The 19,409-nt window shown below is 42.8% G+C and overlaps 1 protein-coding gene and 1 pseudogene across 1 annotated transcript; both read left to right on the top strand.

Moving 5' to 3' along the window:
- The first annotated feature begins 1,246 nt into the window (after positions 1–1,246).
- On the top strand, positions 1,247–10,981 carry LOC146581404 (histone-lysine N-methyltransferase SETD7-like; annotated as a pseudogene).
- A 1,319-nt stretch (positions 10,982–12,300) lies between these two features.
- Positions 12,301–17,667, top strand: LOC146581403 (uncharacterized). Its single transcript, XM_085248820.1, has 7 exons — positions 12,301–12,314; positions 12,364–12,464; positions 12,625–12,683; positions 13,542–13,673; positions 14,820–14,966; positions 16,503–16,557; positions 17,169–17,667. Exons 1-7 carry the CDS (start codon positions 12,301–12,303, stop codon positions 17,276–17,278), a joined length of 618 nt encoding a protein of 205 aa, XP_085104946.1. The 3' UTR covers positions 17,279–17,667.
- Positions 17,668–19,409: the final 1,742 nt, after the last annotated feature.

Here is a 19,409-nt window from a genome sequence, read left to right as displayed (position 1 = left end):
TTACATCTGTATGGAAGCTTTCACCACATATTTTTTGTTTGGACATAGTGGTGATTGGTTGATTTTAGTGGATTTGTAGGTGAAAGAAAATTGATAATGAGAAGATGTTGGGTAGGTATGGACATGAGAGTAAGAGGATGACATAAAGGAATGTTAATGAATCAGGAAGTATAAGGAGGAAGTGAGGGCAGCTGTGGAAAGGTAGTGAGTCCTGATGATTTACATGTGGAGGTATAGAGATGTCTGAGAAACAGGGCAGTGGACTTTTTAAACCAGATTATTTAACACAGTTTTGGAAAGGACGCCTGAGGAACGAAGAAGAAGTGTTCTGGTACTGATCTTCAACAAGGATGCAGCTATAGGAAAATCAAGCTGATGAGCCATACAACGAAGTAGAAGCTAGAGAGGTGACGGTCAGCGAGCAGCAGTAGGGCTTCATGCAGAGAAACAGTGTTGAGAGAGTTCATGAAGACGTACAAAGAAGGCAGGTGTAACACTGAAGCTGCAAGTAGATGTAGGGAATGAGGAATGGTTGAAATACCAGGAGTCAACCATGTAAAGAGGCATTTTATAGAGAGGTGATGGAGAGATTGTTACAGAAGGATAGGAGTAAGAGTGAATGGGTGGATTTACAAAATGGCAGTAGGACCTGTTATGATGTTTGGTTTGGAAGTGATGCCACTGACAAAAAGACAGGTGGCAGAGCTGAAGGGGCTTTTCCCCTGGGAGTGACCGGCACTGACAACATTAGAAATGACCACATCAGAGGGACAGCTCAGGTGGACTGCTTTGGAGATGAAGCTGAGCAAGTTTGCACATGCATGTTGACAATGAAGTCGCCCGGCACAAGGAAAAGAGGAAGACCACACAGGACGTTCATAGATGTAGTAATGGAGGACACGCTGGTGTGACAGAAAAGGTTAGGGTGAGATGGCCTTTTCTTCTTCTTAGTGCAGAAAGAAGAAGAAAATGTGACCTTATAGCTATAATGGTTATTTTGTAGAAAACCCCACTTTGAGCAGCGACGGCTAAGAAATGCCATTAAATGTTTACAGAAATTCTTTATGTAAATGTTGGCTCTACTGGGGGGATCTAAGTGCACTGTCAGTTTATTTACTCTTATGATTTTTTTTATTAAAGTAAGCTCGTTGAGATTTCTTATTTTTAATAATAACCTACTAGTTTTAAACACGCTATATTTCCGTGCAAATATAATGAAATGCCCACGAAACGTGTGGCATGTGAAAAAAGGTGTCCCCGGTTGTCATGTTACCGTCCCCAAACGACGCCACATGGGTGGCAGGAAAAGCAGTCGAAGCCGTGGTGCGGTCACAGCGGTCTCCTGCAGCATGGACAGCGACGATGAAAATGTAGAAGAGGTTGTAGAAGGTACGTAACCTCTGCCATTCGTGCCGTGTACGCGTGAACGACTGCATTTGCACCGTGGAGAAGGTATTCTCAGCACTTTGGCTGAGTGGTGTCGATTGTCTTTAAACAAATCTTCATGAGTGGATCTGTCGGCGGGCCTGCTCGGGAGCTCGCAGCGCCAGGCCCTCTGTTTGACAAGGAGATCCGCCGGTCAGGCGCGTGAGGGCGGTGTGTGGGGTATTAGTGCTCCGCTGCCAGCGTGGCTGCTGTGTTTAGTCAGCAGGGCAGGAAGTGCAGAATGACACCAAATGTTACTTTTTGTTGTAGTGCTGCGCGTCTTTGTTGTTAAACTAGCACCACCGTTACACGCGGGTTCTTTCTCCCTCGTTCAGAGGCTGGACTGAGATTTCACTGCGTCGGACTAAAGTAGTGCTGTCGCGTTAGGAGACCCGGGCTGAAAACTCCGCTGTGGCGCACACAGTGCTGAAAGCTACGGACCCGAAGCCCCCGTTAGCACGCAGCCCTCACAGAGCTAATCACAGTGCTCTTTCAAAGGAAACCGACTGGACACGCTGTAAGAAGTCAGAAGGTTTAAAAAGCCCCAACACCGCCGTAAAGGGTTTCTGCCCACCCCGACTAAATAACTGCCCTCAGAGGTTGAAACGGTTTAACCCGTTTCCCTGACTCAGTACTGCTTTGCACGTTGGAAGTCTGGCCTACTGAATTCTGCAAATACAACGGTATCGTGTTGCGCTGCTGTTTGTTTGCCTCGTTTATATTCCAGCTGTAACTTAGTTTCATTTGCTGTAATCTCAGTTATCTACTCACTGTGAGTGAGTAACAATTATGTACGAATATGCTGTCAACCAAACTCTCACATAACACATATTAAGAAATGTTATTGTTACTTGGTGGTTGGTTAAAAGTGTGTCGAGTTATTATTGTTGAATTTATTTATTTCCAGGAGTGTTGTGATGTGATTAGCACGTGCAAATGAAGCTTTTATTTCCACTCCAGGGACGTACTGATGCTTCCTTTTGCAATAAAATAGATTTTAGTTGGTGTTTTGTCGCCAGCATTGCCGTTTCATTTCCTGACTGAAGTAAAATATTGTAACTGGTTCCGTGTGTCATTAACAACTAATGGGAACTGATTGAATTATTCTTCTGTTCGAGTTTTCTTTGAAAGGAACTTTAGTGCAATTAAACATAGAGGAACAACAGTGTTTGGTGTTTAATTGCATTAGAGCCTGACTGATTTATCAGCAGGCTGATGATATTTGCTGTTTGCCGGATTATCGATGGCTGATAAGAACCTATAAATCCAATAAAAAGAAGAGATGGGAGAAGCACTCAACAACTTTGAGTGTTGATGTTGCAGTTTGTCCATCAGAGGGCACTCTTCAACGTCATTGCTTTTTAATTTGCATTGTCACGATCTTATCACAAAACCTGTGATATTAGAAACCCGGGTTACTAAATCACCAAATATGAGTATCAGTCTTTAAAGAAACAAAAAAACAAACCTTGTATCAGTTGGGGTTTAATTTCTATCGCCGTGTGTAATGACCAAGTGTTTCTGCTGAGCTATGTCAGCACCACTGAAGAAACCACCTGATGTAACCTGCACTGAACTTCTGGAACATTGAAGGATACTTTGTTTATTGTGAGGATTTTGAAAATAATGACCCATCTATGCTAAATAGACTTTAGGCATCATTTGGTTCATACTTTACAAATCACAACTGATGTTTTGGTTGGATGTAACGGTTAAAGCAAGAGGTTAACAAGTAAGTTGTTGGAGTAGACCGAGAGAGTAAAAAATAGAGATGTCACTGTTAGCAAAAGTGTCCAAAAACAAATTATTAGAGCTCTAGACTGACATGTCCTTTTAGCCAGGTGCCTCTGTAATCATCCACGGGTCTTGTTGCTGCTCCATGAGGGACGTGGCTAAAATGTAACAGTAGATACAGGAAGTGCTTTAGGCGTTTAAGAAAGGAGCTTGAGGACCTCAGCAGAAACCTTTACAGGCTTTATTTGTAGTACTCGTTTAAATCAGCTGAACATGCTTTGTTTAGTATTTTATGGTAGAGCCATGAAAACAAATGGATGGGCCTATCTGGGATCTATTTCTATAACCTGATTTCATTAAAAACTCATCCTCATCACACTGAAACATTGTGTCTGCATGAACTTTCAGGTCCATTGGATGAAGATGGTCAGCCCCATGGTTTCTGCACTGTGACCTACTCGTCCAGTGATCGCTTTGAAGGACATTTCACCCATGGAGAGAAAAATGGCAAGGGCAAGTTCTTCTTCTTTGATGGAAGGTACTGTAAACATAACAAACTAAGGACTTAAATAATCTGTTAGGATCACTGATGGGGACGTAAATCTGACATTACTTGAATTAAAAACATTTACTATATCTGACCGCTGTCACTGCCAGATATGAAAGATGTATGTTCTGCATTTATCTGACAAACGCCTCATTATTGTGGATATATTGGTAATAATAAAAGAAAAGTAAGATTATGCATGTGACAGCAGAGGACATGGCTTTGAGCAGCGGTCAGTTTCCTCCAAGGAGAAGAGTGTAACACTGCAGGAGCAGTCAGACGCAGGTATTGTGATAGTGTGCTGTGCGATAAGTGAACATCTGTGTTACTGCAGCTGTGTAATGGCACCTTTCCAAAGCTACATATGTATTTGCCAATAGAAGGTTTTGAGACTTACTTATTAATATTGTGTTAATGCATGTGTGCTTTTCAGTAGAAAAACAGAGTAAAGTTCTTGAGCATTACAGTTACAAACATTACTGGATTACAGGCAGCGGCATCAGAAGTAAACAAGAAAACAACTACTCTCCTCCTCCAAGTCCAAACATGCAGTACAACACATGACTGAGCGGCTTGCCCCGTAGATGGAATAGATTATTAATGGGACCATTGCAGATATACCAACACAGTCTGATTGTGGGCTGCCAGAAAACCTGTGACCAAACCTGTCCGATGTAATTACAAAACCATCACAGATGTAATTTCCTTTTAAAACTACCCCTAAAATTGTCGTGCAGTATACATCGAGTTATTTTATGCCATACCACCACTACCTCTCTCAAAACAATACCACAGAAATGTGAAAAAGTTTTGTTTGTTCTTTTTTAATAAATGATATCATATGGCTGATATAATGATAATATTATGTTGTACTTTTTAGAATGTCAGCACTGGTTTTGTTTTTCAGGATTAAAGTTTGTCCTGAATAAGAAGGAACAGTTAGACAAACCTCAGAAAGAAATACTGGAGACATAAATAACCTTTGTCTGGCCCTATTCACCTTGAAGATTGAATTTAGACTTCAAATGTAAAAATCTTAATTGCAGTTGTCCTTCTTTTCCCTCTCACAGCACTTTAGAGGGGTTCTATGTAGATGATGCTCTGCAGGGCCAAGGAGTGTACACCTACGAAGATGGGGGCGTCCTCAACGGGACATATGTGGACGGAGAGCTTAATGGGCCTGCTCAGGAGTTCGATGGCGAGGGTCACCTGGTGTTCAAGGGCCAGTACAAAGGCAACAACCGCTGTGGGGAATGCTGGGTCTACTACCCTGTGAGTCAGCTTACTGTCTAACTTCTGCTTATACAGAACATAGCAGAAGTATTTCTAACCATGTGTATTGTGCATGTTGGCGTGTACTGTGGTGCGTCTAGGACAGAGGCTGTGTGTTTGGGGAGGTAAACGAGGACGGGGAAATGACTGGTGACTCTGTAGCGTATATCTACCCTGACGGTCGAACGGCTCTATATGGAAGCTTTGTGGATGGGGAGCTCATTGAGGCCCAACTTGCTGCTGTCATCTCCAACCAGACTGGGAGACCACGCTTCGAAATCAGCCCCAATAGTAAGGAGTGATGCCAACGTCCACATTTGTTTGTCGAGACTTTTGTTCAGGAGTTGATGCATTTAATAAGAAATTGCCCTTTTCCTAAAATTGATTATGTTGGATTTTCAAGATGCAAAAGGCTAAAGCGTTAATAGATGTGAATAAATAATAATACATTTATTATCAAGAAACTGTGTTATGGTATAATGCATGATGACATGGATTGTTTCAGTGCAATGTAATATACTGGAAACGTAATGATAGAAACCTCAATCATGTGCACGGGCAAGCTGTTAAATTGTTTAGCAGTTTAATAGCTTGCAGCTTGACAAATGGACCAGACTAAAACATCCCATTTCATAATTTGTACTTCCTGTGTGAAAGTCTCTCCTTTGCATTTTGCTGCACTCTGCCTGGACAGCTTTACTTTCTGCTCCTACCAGGTTTAAGAAGATTAACATATAACCAAGTTCACGGTCCATGGATGCTAATATGAAAGTTTTCGTTGAGCCAAATTGTGAAACTGTGTTAAAACCTACAAGAGCTGATCTTATGTTCTTGAAAGCTTCCCCTTAAAGTTCTAAAGGATTTATTAAAACTGCTTTAAGTTATACACTAACTTCTTCACATCATCACTAAGTGCTGCTCCTCTCTCAGCTGGTCAGTGTCCAGAAACGTGAGACACAACGACTATTAATATTTAGGCTAGTTTCAAGAGCCGAAAGCCAGCAGGAGCCATGGATGCAACCGTTTATTTAAGCTGGCTAATGTGACTGAACAGTTCTGAGATATATGTAGAGGAATTACTGTCACTTTGGTATCATTCTAATTGAAGTTTGTTTTTTTACATTTCACTCATTAACCAGTGCTGCCTTGCATGTGCTGTCCACCACCCATGCTCGTGTCATTTCCTCTGGCCCTGGTTAATATGGTTCCACTTGTATTTCATGGAGAAAGGCCTGTGGTTAAAGAATCCCACTAATCTGACAATCTTCTTTTACAGGTCCTGTGTACTCGTATGACAAATCCACATCCACCTGTATCGCCACCCATACTCTGCTTCCAGATCCTTATGAGAGCCAAAGGTAGATACGTTTTATAGGAATCCTGACCAATCACATTGTTCCTCTTGAATTCGTGGTCAGTATTTCATTGTCTTACCCCTGCCTCTGTTTGTCAGAGTGTTTGTGGCAGACTCTACAATCAGAGGAGCAGGACAGGGACTTTTCGCCAAGACAGGTGCTGAGGCCAACACTGTGATGGCTTTTTACAATGGAGTACGCATCACCCACTCTGAGGTATGAAACACAGACCACAAACAACGCACCAAGGTCATTAAGAGTCATCATGTAGCAGTTTCAAATATCCAAGCAGCCTTGAGGTTTCCATTGATGAAGAATGGACCCACTATCGTTGTTCCCCATATACCACACCAAACCATCACTTTTGTAGTTCCAACAGTCTTGGAGGGATCCATCCAGTGTGGGTTAGTGTCAGACCAATAGCGGTGGTTTTGTTTGTTAACACCATTCACATAGAAGTTTGTCTCATCACTGAACAAAATCTTCTGCGTGAACTGAGGGTCCTGTTCCAGTTTTTGTTTTGCCCATTCTGCAAATTCTGTGGCTGATCTGGGTCATCCTCGCTGAGATGCTGCAGCAGCTGGAGTTTGTAAGGGTGCCATTTGTGAGTAGCTAATATCCGCCGAAGGGATGTTGGACTAATGCCACTCTCCAGTGACATGCGGCGAGTGCTACGCTGTGGGCTCTTGCTGAATGAAGCTAGGACAGCCACTGATGTTTCTTCATTCAGTGACAGTTTTCTTGCGTCCACATTTTTGCAAATCCAACACTGAACCAGTTTCACCAAACTTAGCAAGCAGTTTGCAGACTGTAGCATGGGAGATGGGTGGTCTCGTAGGGGTCTTGCATTGAAATGTGCTGCAATGACCCGGTTACTGCGTTCACCAGATATCAACACAATTTCGATCCTCACGTGTTAACCTCTTCGACATGTCAATGGCTGTGAACAAAGAGAAACTTGTAAATAACTCATGAAAGAATAAAGTTACATTGAAACCAAGCACACCATTGTTTTTCTTGTGACATTACCAATAAGTGTGATGTGTCACATGACCCTCTTCCTATTGAAGAAACAAAAGTTGTATCCAAGATGGCCGACTTCTAAATGGCCACCATGGTCACCGCCCATCTTGAGGAGTTTGCCCCTCACATATACTAATGTGCCACAAACAGGACTTAATATCACCAACCATTCCCATGTTGTTACGCTGTATCCATATGAATGGCCCACCCTGTAGAATTATCCCCATTAAATGCGCTTGTGTTTTCTTTGTGTTTTTATCCGTGACTCATCAGGTGGACAGCAGGGACTGGGCACTGAATGGAAACACAATTTCACTCGATGAGGATACCGTGATTGACGTCCCTCAGCCATTTGCCAGACGGACAGATACTGCGCGTCTCTGGGTCATAAAGCAAACCACTCTTTCATCCCCAACTGCAAATATGACCCGTGAGTATAAGCTGACAGGTTGACCAGCAGAGTCTGACATTTAAAAAAAAAGAAGCCTGATGTGATTACAAATTGAACAGAAATAACTCACTCAGACCAGCTGAAGACTTTCTGTAGTCATGCACCACCAATGTTGTTACTGCTCCCGAAGACATCAAGCAATCTTTGATGAGTTATACAGAAGGGAATTATTTTTAATAGAACTGTTTTTCCTCAGCTAGATCAGTGGTTCTCAAACCTTTTCATCATTCCCCACACATTCACGCCCCATCGAAGCAAAACAGTGACAGAAAGCTGCAACTTTATTTAGATAACAAAGTCATTCACAATGAATCCTTCAGTAATTTTTGTTTTAAACAAACAACTTTCATTTAACTATTTGAGGCTTTTGTCACTAGACTGCTTCATTAGTCTGCAGCACTTCTTCAAAAACGCAACAAGTTAAATAGAACGTGAACATTGCCAAACATGGAAAAATAAAGTTCAGTCTTAGTTTTATTAAAGAAAAGAAATCCAGAAACTTGTTCACAGAGATGAAAACATATAATTCAGTGAGAGTTTAATACTCTTCACTCTTAGTGGCTGCAGTGAGCCTGTTTCTGACTGCAGAGCTGTGCTGGGGCATGGTCTGCAGCTGCAGGGGAGACGGGCACACCTGATCAAGCCGATCACGCCAATCCCCAATCATGCCTCGCTGGCTTAAAAACTGAATGAACTGGGTCCTGTTGTTGTTGATGTGTGTAGGCTGTAGCACAAAAGCTGCAGCCCAGTGTGTTAGTGGACAGCTGCAATAAGAAGTATACTGAAAATGTGAACACGTGGTCGGGTCTCTCGTGACCCAGTCCTGGTTTTCGGCACCACTGTAAACGATGCACGACAGACCCGACCACGTGTTCACGCTTTTCAGTGCACTTCTTCTTCTTCTTCTTATGGACACACGGCTGCAGCTTTCAGCAGATGTGCATATTTATTAATCCTAATTAATTATAAATTTCTTTGTTCTGCCGTAAAAGTTAGTTCAGCGCGACTTTTCTGCCAGGTAACTTGTGCCCCACCTGTCAGAACTGAGAACCACAGAGACAGTTTGAACAGTTCAGTGGTCATGCTGTCTTAATAACACACGGTGTCGTATAGTGGGGCTGGAGCCGTTTTCAGCTGTCGGTAGGTGAACAGTGAGCCATAGCCTGGACAGTGAACACCTGATTTGCATGTGGTTATTCCCCTTCCAGTAACAGCAAGTTAAAGATCAGAGAGAAAAAAGTACATGTACCCCGCTTTAACCCCCTAACAGCAATGGTCCCATTAATGTTGTTATGGAAAATATCACATCAGCACCAGCAGTGGATTCTTTGGTTTTGGTTTTTTTGGGGGCTAGTCAGTGTAAGGAGGCTAATGCTATATTCATATATACCTCTTGACACAGGTTGCAGTTATTCTGTGTAGTTGGCCACACTTGTACAAAGATGACAAACGATACAGCTGCTCAGGAAAGCCTGAGCTAAGAGCTCATTGAACTAGCGACATGTAGTGATTTGATTATTTTATTTTACTAAGCTTCAAATGACAAAAAGCTAACTTAGCATGTGAGCACTGTCAAGTTTTAAAGTTAAACCAGTAGTTGTTTTTATAAGCAAATATTAGCATTAGCAGCTTATATCTCATCTGTGTAGAGTAAACACTGAGTTCAGGGTCATCAATCAACCATCATTACTCTCATCATGCACACATTTATTTATTTACGTGTTCGTCTTGTAAACCAGCAAGGTTTCTTTCCAGGAGCAGGTGCTTAGAGCATTGTTTGCCATCCCATTCAATAAAATAACCGTTGTACCATTCATGTGGAAGCTCCGTGTATTCTATCCTTGTGTTAGCCTGCGTTAGCCTGCTGCACCATCTGAGAGTACAATGTAGAAGTCTCTAAAACACAAAGTTAGATGCTTTGAGAATAAATTCAGGCACCTGTTTACTTTAGTTAACTTAGTTAACTATTTTAAACAACACTTTCAGTCACTGCCACTTAGGGCAGTGGGTGATTCTAATAGGACAGTCCATGGTACATCCTGCCTCCGGCCCTGTCTCATATCACCTTTCCTACACCAAAAATGTTCCAAAGATTTGCCCGAGACCCAGTAATATACTAAGCATCTAACTTGTGTACCATGACAGGACGTCACTGTAGCATATCTCACAATGAAATCACAAAGTAGTGTTTCTTGCCTGACTTTGTGCATTTGTGTTTATCCTGGGTTTGCACAGGTTTGTCCATCCTCGTTTTGGGCCAATCAAGTGCATCCGAACCTTGAGGGCTGTGCAAAAAGATGAGGAGCTAACGGTTGCCTACGGTTACGATCACCAGCCAACTGGAAAAAATGGCCCGAGGCTCCTGATTGGTACAAGCGAGAGCTAGAGGCGTTTGAGCAGAGAGGAGGGCCTCCTACTGGACAGTGAGATTGCAGATGAATACCTCTGGACAATGAAAACGTTCCCCTCTACCTGTGCTACCACCTTACAAGACTGCTGGAGCATTGTGGCAATTGATATTAGAGAAATATTTGCAAAGTTACCAAGTTTAGTATTCAAATGGAATACTACTTGAGCAATTCAGGATGATTGGAGGCCTCTCTCAGGCCAAAGAAACACAAGAACTATGCAAGAAACCAAATGATATTAGAGGAGACACATCTGTGGCTGGAGGCGCCGCTCTGTCTGACATCCTCTTCATCACACACACCCTCATTCAAGTCAAGATTTCTGTGCAATGATGACTTCCTTCAGTTTCCACTGTCTGAATCCTCACTCACTGTATGTGTCTTCTAGCTGCTGTTTACCTAACAGAGCTCCCTCCAAACACCACTATTTGGACCCCACAGTCTTTGTGTCATCTGTTGCAAACTGTTCAGCCCACACTTCATTTGCACTAATTTACGTATCCCAATCTATACATTTCATAAAGTGTAACTTGACAGATCTGTTTACTTGCCGTACAGGATAACATCGCAGTGGCTAATTTATTTCTAAGATCTGAAGTGGTTAGGTACTGTACGCCCTGAGCTTTGTAAAGGGCGTTTCTAATCCAAGAACTCTGGAGAAAATAATGGACTGTCTGCCATTACTCACCTGTGAGCTTGTTTCACTTTTCTAACCAAACTATCTGTGTGCATATGCTCTCGGAAATAAAAGTACAAGGTAAGGAAACCCAGTCTGCATGCATCATCATCTTAAGACACAAGAATGGAAAGTTTTGACTTTTTTGTTTTAATTTTTATTGGTAGAATCTCCTGTAGCAGCAACGACCCCCATAACATCGCTGCTGATTTATAAAACGATGAGGACAGACTATTGACGAGTTCTCATCCTCTCTTTACCCATGTGCTCATTATCCTGTGTCCTGATTTATCACATCAGCCAAAACAGCGCTATCATTAATATTTTAATGTTTACAAAAACACAAATACAGTCACTGAAGAAACAAGTTTTCACCGCTCTGGTTTCAGATGTCCAGGAGGCTACTTGGTAAACATGAAAGTAAATCTTGGCTTCCATATTTTTATTCCTTGACTCTAGCTTTGTGTGATTCACAGTTTACTTGCGTACTTGTAATAAGAGCCGTGTGCCGGACATCATACAGGTGCACGAATAGAAAGACTGTTTGGATCCTAAAGGTTTGGTTCGTGTGGATTAGGTGTAGATATCACAAAGAAAATCATGATCAAGATCTTAAAGATAACCTGTAAACACACACTCACGGTGTACAAGAACAGCTTCTTACTGCAGCAAAACAATGTTCTGTAAACTTCTCCATAAAGCTACTTGTGCAATAACCATTAACCTGACAGAGATGAGAGATGGATCAAAATGTTGTCTAAATCGGGAAAGTCTGGGGGCTCCAAAGCAAGTTTTATTTCAGGGAAAAGCCTAGCTTCTTCTATGCAACGTGTCTTATCGATTTAATTGATTATCGTGGCTCAAAAGTCACACAGTTGAGAGGATCGCTGTTTTCAGAGTCCATCCATTTTCGTTCCTGGTTTTGCCATCGTTGTGCAGCTTAGGAGACCGGGCGGGTCGCAGGGCTGAAAGTCTTTGGACTGTGGAGAGCACGGACACTCCACGCCGAAAGGACCGGGCTGGATTTAAGGTCAGGAGCTTCCACGGTGTGCGTGTTAAACCTGCAGTGAGGGTGGGGCTTGGCTGCCCACGGTCCAGACTCTGGACTCGGAAATCCCTTCCTGCTCTCCACCTGCCGCCGGGCACAGGTTAATGGATAAACTTCCTACCTGCTGAACCAACATCGAGATCCGTCGAGTGCCCCGGAAGATTCACTTTACCCGATAAAAGGGCCGTCGGACGAGAACAACAACGACACAGGTGTCGGTAGCGGGACTCATGTTTCTGAAAGCCGCTGCGAGCATCAAAGTAACTTCAGGTTTCCACCGTCGAGCAGCTCCACTTTTCTTCTGACCAGAGTTGGCACACGAAGGACTTCAGGGTGCTTTGCGTCGGGTTAGCACCCGGACATGGACCGGTACAGGTACTTTATTTTTAACCAGAAGGGCGTGCTCGGCCTCGGTATCCTCCAGGTGGCTTGTGCTGGTCTCTGTGTGGTCTGCGGGCTCATGGACGCTGTTTTCGCAAGGACACTCCGCTGAGTACCTCCAGGACGCCGCTGTGGGGAGGACTGGTGAGACTAACGGGCATTCAGTATAACACAAACCCGCAGGACACCTGCCTGTTCGGGTATAAAACTAAACGGGTTTCGTCACTTAGATCTCCCGCTAGGATCCTTGTTTTGTCATCACTTTTCTTCTAAGCACTGTTTTAAACTGTGTCACTTTCTTTAGATCATGGCCTCTCCAGGTGTGCTGGCGCTGTTTGCCTCCCAGAGAAGAACCCAGTACTGGTCAGTGTGATGGTTGCCATTTATTCTTGACTGATAACATCAGCAGGACTTTTAGAATGAATGACCGTGTCCGTTCTCTGGAAAACAAGCAAACAAAAATAACAAGTAACACAACTAACAAGAAAATAAAAAGATTCCGCAAAGTAGGAGGAGTACATTCAGAGTTGTACTTTAGTTAAGGTGTTGGTGCATCTCTCACATTCGCATTAAAGGCCAACCATGCACCTTTGCTGAACTCATCTGTTATTTGATGCTGGCCACCATTGTTATGTTTGGCCCCCACACTGCACTCTGAGCACTACAGCCAGTGAAACTTCACACAGATACAAGTGTGTGATGGGTGTTACTTCAGCAGCCCTGTCACAATAAAGAACCGTTTAAGGACCTCTGGTTAAAACTTGGATTTGGGCCTTTCCTCACCTGCCAACCTGCTAATGTTTACATATTAAATCTGCCACCAGCAGGTTCCTGTTCAGTCCATCAACAGGGCTTTGGACTAAAAATAAATTATTTGGATTATGATGGTCAAGGATGCAAGGGACCAGGCGAGGTAGATGCAGATGGTCCAGTGTGGAAGAAGAAAGTTATGATGTACTTAATTTATTTTCCTCTTCAGACAACATGTTCTCTAATCGAACTCTAACAAACCGATACCCCGCCCTACACCTAATTCTAAACCAATACAAAACTCATACAGCTCTTTGGAGCGCTGTAAGAACCAGCCAGACTGTATTCACTTTCTAAAAATGTCCTTTCTCCAATGGTTTGAAACTCAAACTTGGCTTCATTAAAAGGTAGTCGTACACACATAAGCACAGAGTCCTCTTTCTTTGGCTGAACTTGTGTGTCTGTCCTCAGGTGAGTGTGATGGTGGTGGCCTCAGGCCTGTCTGTTTTGGCTGCAATCATCATATCAAGTTACTCCTGTCTGACCCTCACCTATGGGCAGGAGGATAAAGAGGTCTTCCATCACCACAACAGTCCTGAAGTGGTAACCTGCACACACACAATCACTGTTTTAATCAGTGACTCATTTCTTGACGAAGTCAGTTGTAGTAAATAAGACCTGGTTGCATTTCATCAAGAACTAACAGTCCTGCTGTTGTGAAGGACCAGCTTGAGGTGCTTTTACACAACGAGTTTCAAGAACTTTAACTTCTCAAGATCATCTGCAGGGGTAAAGTGTTGAAACATTCAGGAAAATACGTTCAATCCCTGTCTGCTCCAGTCTGCATGCCAAATATCCTTTGGAAGATACTGACCCAGGTTGCTCTCCAGTACATCCATCGGAGTGTGAATGTGTGTGAATGTTGGATAAGAAGTGCTTGTGCAAATGGGTGAATGAGGCAAGTTGCTTTGAGTGCTCAGAGTAGAAAGTGTTATAGGAACAGGTCCATTTATTCATGTTCCGGAGGTCTCCAATTATTTTAGATGTGACACTGGTCACCTGCATCTCCTGCACAGTTACTTGTGCAGGAACCTAGCATAACCTTTCTGAATGTCCTGACACATTAATGTTGTTCAGCAAACAAACGAATCAAATTCCATGTTTGGGGTTTTTTGTTGTTGTTGTTTTTCTGTTCCTCTGAGTGGGTTGATGATTTACATATATACCAGCAGCTCATGTTAGCATGCCTTTAAGCTCACATCTTCCAACAATGTCAGAGGCGTCCTATTGGAGAGGGAAACCTTGCTATGCGCTCTCCTGATGTGATCTTGACTCACATCAGCAGCACTTCTGGCCAGCTGTTTCGCAGTAGTGCAGACACTAGGATGAAGCATGGATGTGTGAGTTGGTGTTGCTGCTAAGGATGTGGGACGTCAGTGCTGCCTGTCTGTCACATCCTGATGTTTTTTATATGCCCTCCTTTGTACGACTCTATATATGCAGACTTATCCACAGTTCATGGAAGTTGATTACACACAAACATGTCTTGTGGCTTTCCAGTTTTGTTTTGTTTTTGGGTAGTTTGCTGAAATGTGTAACAAAAATGTCCAACACATGGAGGGATAAATAAATGTGCAGCTTTTTGTTTCGGTGCTGGTGTTTTAGAGAGATAATTTCACTCTGATCCTCCCCCATTTCTTTATTACACACACACTTCATGGCTGTAACATTGTTCGTCTCCCTGCACAGACGTTTGTGCTTCATCGGATGGTGAAAGGTGCCAACGCCACCATCCTGCTAACCTGCGCCATCAGCCTGGTTTTCTCCTCTGTCATCGGCTACATGGGCTGTCGCAGCATCCCCTTGTGTGCCTGCTATGATGCCAGAACTGGACTGGTAAGGACAGCATGGTAAAAAATCATAACATGTTTTCATCTCAAATTATTTATTTAGAATGAACAAAAAACACAAAGGTCAAATTTACTCTAATGTGCTGTAATTGTAAGGAACAAGAACCCTGAAAGTCATGATTTCATTTGAAAACGCTAAGATTAAAGCAACATGATAACCCTCACATTAAAATATGAGTAACAGTGTATTTCAGAGGAAGACGACTCTGGTTTTTAACTAAAGAAAAACATGAACTAATAACACGTGCAGAATGTTTTTATGTTGCAAACATACTTGGACAAAGACACGGGTCAGGACTAAATGTGTTTGCCACACAGATTTAAACAAAAAAAGAAGCTACCTATGGTTGTTTTCGTAGGATTGTCCACATTCACTAAGGAGCTGCTAACATTAGCCTAAAATATTAGTTACAGCTTGCTAGTTCCAGCATAGCTCCGCATGTTTCCAGACTAGATGCTGCAGATTTTGGTCCATACTGACAGTTGCAGCAGTTGCTATAGATTTGCCATTTGCACATCCCTGATGCAAATCTCCCACTCTGCCACATCCCTGTAATGGATTGAGGTGTGGTGACTGTGGAGGTGATTTGAGTGCAGCGAACTCGGTGTTACTGAGCTGTTTGAGATGAGCTTTGTGACGCTGTGCAGCCATCAGAAGATGAGCACACTGAAAGACGACATGGTCAGCTTCATTTATAACGAGTCTCCAAAAGTGTCTCCACCATTACAAGTGGCACCAGCATCCTGAGGAGCAGCTGAAGCCAGGATGGAGCCGTGCGCAGTTGATAACATTTTGGTGAGTCACTGTGACCTGATCGGCTCATAGGAGCAGCACCCAACGGCGTCTTCTGCTTTAGCCCGTTTGATTCAAAGTTCAACAAGGCTGTGCTTTCTGAGATTCTCTTCGCCACACCTTGGTCATAACGGGTGCTTATTTGAGTTCACGTTGCATCAGTGTCAGATTGAAATAGTCTGGCTCTGATCTCTGGCATCACAGGGAAGTGCAGCACACTATACATTTACATCAAAAGGGCTTTGGACAGGCGTACCTAATGAAGCGGATCCTAAATGTTTGCAGGAAAATGGCCCAGCTGTTTGAGCTGGTTTATTGATTGTGCGATATCAGCAAGCGCTCTCTGATTAGTTTAACGTCTCATTACAAAGTGCTGTGAATTTCCCAACTGTGGGACTAATAAAGCCTATCTTATCTTACGCGTCTTATGATTATTTTCAAAATGATGGTTCCAGTTGGAGTAAACAAGGCAATTAAGGCCAGATATGATTAAGGGTGGGCGTTGTGGTTGTCAGGTTGCTGCCATATAAGTCCAGCGTGTCTTCATTTCTTAGTTGGGTCCACCCCTTGGTTCTCATGTCCAGTTTCCTAAAACCAAGCTGGTGACGTCTTTAAAAAAACCCTTTACTAACCAGTGTGACATAATCACAGTGGGGTTCTCACGAGGCCACACCTGGATGTTCTGTTTTCACTTCAGTTTGTTCACTATGTGTCGTGTGTGTTTTTCAGGAGAGCCTGGTTCCTCAGTGTGATCCCGGGGACACGGAGATGTGCACTTTGCAGAGTAAGCTTTAAATGTGGATCCTGTGTTAGGAAATTTTCTCAATAATCAAGGTGAACCAGCATATAACATTTTAATGTGGTGGATTTAGGTTAAGTGTGTGTTGGTGTTTTATCACCAAACAATGATAACAAAGAAAGAAATTTCAGACACTACTCAGGAAATCTCACCATGAAGCCTCTGACAGAGAATGAGACAATCATGTACAATGAAGCAGCAGGTTCAAAGGTCACGGGGGCATCCACATTAGTGTGCTGCTCTGTCAGGTTTGTGTAGCAGTGTGCCTGATTGGTCTCTAGTGGTAAAAGGAAGTAGCATGAGCACTCTTCCTCTGAAACATATTCATTAATCTTTTTTCTTGTACTTGTCACATGAAGCATTGTGGGAGGGGCTTGAATCGAATCTGCAAAACAACAGCATCGTTTTCTGATGCCAAACAACATAGGCTGAGCGGGCCACCATTATGATCCAGAGACTTCTAATAAACGTCCCACCCATTAACTAGTCGCGCCTTTATGCACCACAAACTCAGGGGACCTAAGTCTCGCCCGTGTTTCTGTTTTTTGTTGTCCAACTCTCAGCAGTCCTGTAATGAAGTTCTCATGTGTGTCCAGCAGGAGGAGACAACAGGCTGTTTAACTCTCCAGCTCAAACGACTCACAAAGACGATCCAGAAGAAGAGGAGGGTTCCTCCAACCTGCCCCCATACAGCAGACTGACCTGACACCATGCCTGTTGGGGACTTCATACTCCTGCTTGCTTCCTTCTGACTGCAGGTTCATTATATTTAAAGCTAAAGTCTATGGGTTTACTTCTGAGCACAGGCAGAGGCGGAATTACATAATTCAAGTGAAGCTCAAGATGCCAAGTCTTGAAAAACAGGACTTTTTACAGATCTGTTGGAGAGACACGAATTGTTGCGCTGTGGGAGTTTCTTTTGGTTAATGGCCTCACAATTCCACAGTCAGACTCATTTAAACTTGCCAAAGCCTGAACACCTGTGTGTGCGTCGTGTCAGTACTTTCATGTTTAATTCTTTTTACGCTGTGTGAATGACTTTTGCTCTGACTTAATATATTTGATATGTATGCATTAAATACAAATTGGACTGAACTGTTGGAGAGCTGAAACATTATTGCACATAAAACCACAGAATCTCCCTTTTTCTCCACCAGTTTAATGGATTTAATTCATTTCTTTCGGCCCATTTACAGTAAGATATACAGCAATCCTGTCTTGCATCTTTAAAGAACAAAAGTAAACCAAAGGAAGTTACAGTAGAGCCCAGTGTGAAGGCGGACTTGGAATGAAAACAAAGGACACTTTGCGAACAGAAAAAAGCAGCCGAGCCCACAACAATTAAAACCCACGCAGTGCCCACCCCCCCCCCATTCCAGTCACATCACTGACAGGCTCCACAGATGCTTGGGCTGTGAACAGCAAGTCCTGAGAGAAAGTGGTGTTTTCATTTACTGTGTGTCTCTAGTGTACCAGCTGTGGTCAGACATGCACAAACTGACACAAAGCCACAAAATGACTCTATGGACACCAGCAAAGGGGCCGTCGCTGCTTGTGGACGGAATGATGGCATTTATTGTAGAATGCTGCCAGACATGCTTAGTATTATATCACAAGCTTATGTGTAATCTAAGTAGCGGATATAGACATTACTCCACATGTTAAGACACCTGAGCGACGCACTATGAAGTAGGGAAATCCAAGGTCAGCGCAATGTCTGCAATAACAATTTGCCTGATAGTTAATTTTCCCTTTTTTGTAAAGAAAAAACTATTTAAAACTTGAGTCCCGGGTATTTAACCCTTTGATGAACTGTCCTCTTGGAGGTGGTTCCAGAGCAGATTCACATCTCTAGGTCACGCTAGCCAAGGTGTCAATCCTTCATCAGGTGTCCCCCCCCTCCCCACCATCCTGTGAGTTGTTATGGTCACACAGACAAAGGTGTGAGTGAGGGCTTAATGACCTGGGAGGGGATCTGAAGAATGCATCGTGGGTGGATGATGGCTGGCGTCACCGCCACCACATTGATACATACTTAACTTATTTGTTTTAATCATCTGATTGGCCAGCAGAATTGTACCCTACACATAAAAAGCAGTATTTAACCAGTATTTCCCGTAAAGGTTCCCGTTTGACTGACTGAGCACATTCCTTATATGTCATTGCTCCTGAATTACAGACAAGATTAGGAATTGGAAAAGCAATAGCGCCATATTTTTGTGGGGCATCTTAGAACATTAGCATCAATCTAAAATGTTTCAAAAAGCCAAAGGTTTTTCAAGATTTATCGATATCTTAACAAAAATGTATTTAAATTTATTTATTAAGCTATAGGTCCTGTTACATTTTATATTCCTGGCAACTTCTGCAATGCCACAATCTCAGTGTTCATCAGCAGGGTATTTAGTCCCAGTTTTTATGTTATAGGAAAACTACAGATCTTGTTTCAGGAAGCAAATCCATTCAAAAACAAAAACCTGGAGAAAAGAGAGTGAAACAGTGCTAGCTCTTTTCAGACTGTGGTACTCTATTGCAGTATACAAAGGTTCATTTAAAGGCCTAATAATAACAACTGCTGCACACAGACTGTACATACATAGTGAAACAAAAACAGAGGAAATTAGCAAACTAGATTAGCAGCTAGATGGTAGCCATGATTTCCTGGATATTTTAGCTCCAATTATGAGGAGCTATATTAAGGCCTGACATGAAAAAGACTTGATCATTTCCTCACCTTTTATTGGCACAATGTTTCAGTAAAGGTGCGAAAGATAATACCATTTGTTAACTGTCCGCTAATGCTAATGCTACGTTTACAAACAATTTATTAGCAAAGA

Source organism: Mchenga conophoros, linkage group LG2 (genome assembly GCF_057382185.1).
Source record: "Mchenga conophoros isolate Kocher_MC1m ecotype Shallow Benthic linkage group LG2, M_conophoros_male_GT1.1, whole genome shotgun sequence".
In the NCBI taxonomy this organism is placed as follows: Eukaryota; Metazoa; Chordata; class Actinopteri; order Cichliformes; family Cichlidae; genus Mchenga; species Mchenga conophoros.
This window is presented reverse-complemented; position numbering and strand designations above follow the sequence as displayed.

Coding starts and splice junctions, on each gene's coding strand:
- LOC146581403 (XM_085248820.1), top strand. Junction 12,465..12,624: donor CGCCGCTGTGGGGAGGACTG/GTGAGACTAACG, acceptor CACTTTCTTTAG/ATCATGGCCTCTCCAGGTGT. Junction 12,684..13,541: donor CAGAGAAGAACCCAGTACTG/GTCAGTGTGATG, acceptor GTCTGTCCTCAG/GTGAGTGTGATGGTGGTGGC.